This window comes from Neodiprion fabricii, chromosome 7 (assembly GCF_021155785.1).
Source record: "Neodiprion fabricii isolate iyNeoFabr1 chromosome 7, iyNeoFabr1.1, whole genome shotgun sequence".
Classification (NCBI taxonomy): domain Eukaryota; kingdom Metazoa; phylum Arthropoda; class Insecta; order Hymenoptera; family Diprionidae; genus Neodiprion; species Neodiprion fabricii.
In genome coordinates, this window is record NC_060245.1 from 10,391,184 (window position 1) to 10,392,788 (window position 1,605).

At 47.7% G+C, this 1,605-nt stretch overlaps 1 protein-coding gene across 1 annotated transcript; it reads left to right on the top strand.

Moving 5' to 3' along the window:
- Positions 1–329: 329 nt before the first annotated feature.
- Positions 330–1,214, top strand: LOC124186682 (mucin-2-like). The gene has a single exon (XM_046578563.1). It carries the CDS (start codon positions 330–332, stop codon positions 1,212–1,214), a length of 885 nt encoding a protein of 294 aa, XP_046434519.1.
- Positions 1,215–1,605: the final 391 nt, after the last annotated feature.

Here is a 1,605-nt window from a genome sequence, read left to right on the forward strand (position 1 = left end):
CACGCCCCGAAAATAAACTAACATGTGCATTCACTCCACAGAAACACAACATGGAAAATCAGCAAACAAAAATACCGGCCCTGATGACGCTGCGACTGACGAGACCGACGACAACGACGACACAAACAGAAAAAACACCACTATTACAAACACCAGGACAGGCCCCACACAAATACGGACGCGACGGCATACATCGAACGGAGACCCGACGAACCCTACTATCGACACCCCCCACATACAGAAAGGTAATACAGACCACCACGACGACAACACACTTAACAACCACTGCACCCACAGCCACACAGAGACACTCACAAACACACACAACGATGACCACACACACAATTACACCCTCCGGACCAAGGCAATGCCCGAAATGCAACGGGCTGGTCCGGGGCACCAAATACACAGAACACATACAAACCTGCACACAAACTAACACAGACACACCACACCCACCACAAATTATCACACACCCACCAACAGTTACCCACACCACACGAACCACGGCCACACACACGACTACACACCCACCCACCAAGAAACAAACACCCCATACAACCACACGCCCCACACCCACACCAACACCACGGTACACACCACCCCCCGCACCAACCCCCCAATGGGCACGCACCAGATTCGCGAGACCACCACAGACGACAGAGGACAGGATCTTACAGACACTCGCTAACATGGACAGACACACAGAATCGACACAGACAAAACAAACATGCAAACAACACACAGGACCACACCCCGAGATAATAGCCATAATTGCAAGTTTAGAACCAGCAAGCACCCTATACGACGAATTACGAGCACAAAAAGAAAGATACATGACCAGACGGGCACACGAACGCATAAACACTGACGAAACAGAAGCCAGCACCTCAACACACCAACCACACACCACACATCAAACAGCACCACACAAAACACAACCCCCCAACACACCAGACACCGACAGCGACACAGATTCCACCACCTCCACCGCAGAGACAGTTATACACATCGAAACCACACACACAGGCACGCTACAAACACAAACGACGGACAACGACACAGACAGTAACACCGACACCACCTCACTCACGGACACAGTCGAACATACACAAACACCCCAACCAGCCACACACACCACACGGGACTCAAAACGATACAAAAAACGAAAATCAATACGGAAACAGAAAAAAGAACAAAACAGGAAACACTAGACAAACTGACAACACCAAACTGACGGACAAACAACGACGCACACACAACACGGGACGCAATACGATACAAAAAAAAAAAAAAAAGGGACAAAACAGAAAACACCAAATACACTAACAACACCAAACCGACGGACGAACAACGACAGACGGAGGCCAAAGAAACAGAACACAACCCAAAAGGGGATAAGAAACCACGAGCCACGAGGTACAAAGAACAACACGAAAACTCACCAAGACCCACACCGACGAGAGCCACCGTACCAAAACCAAAAATTCAAGTACAAAATAATATAAGAATAGAATAAGTTTATATAAGAGAAAAAAAAAACATGATTTTGATTAAGACACACGAGACTAAGTAGAATAAGTAGATATAAGACGACCCACAACC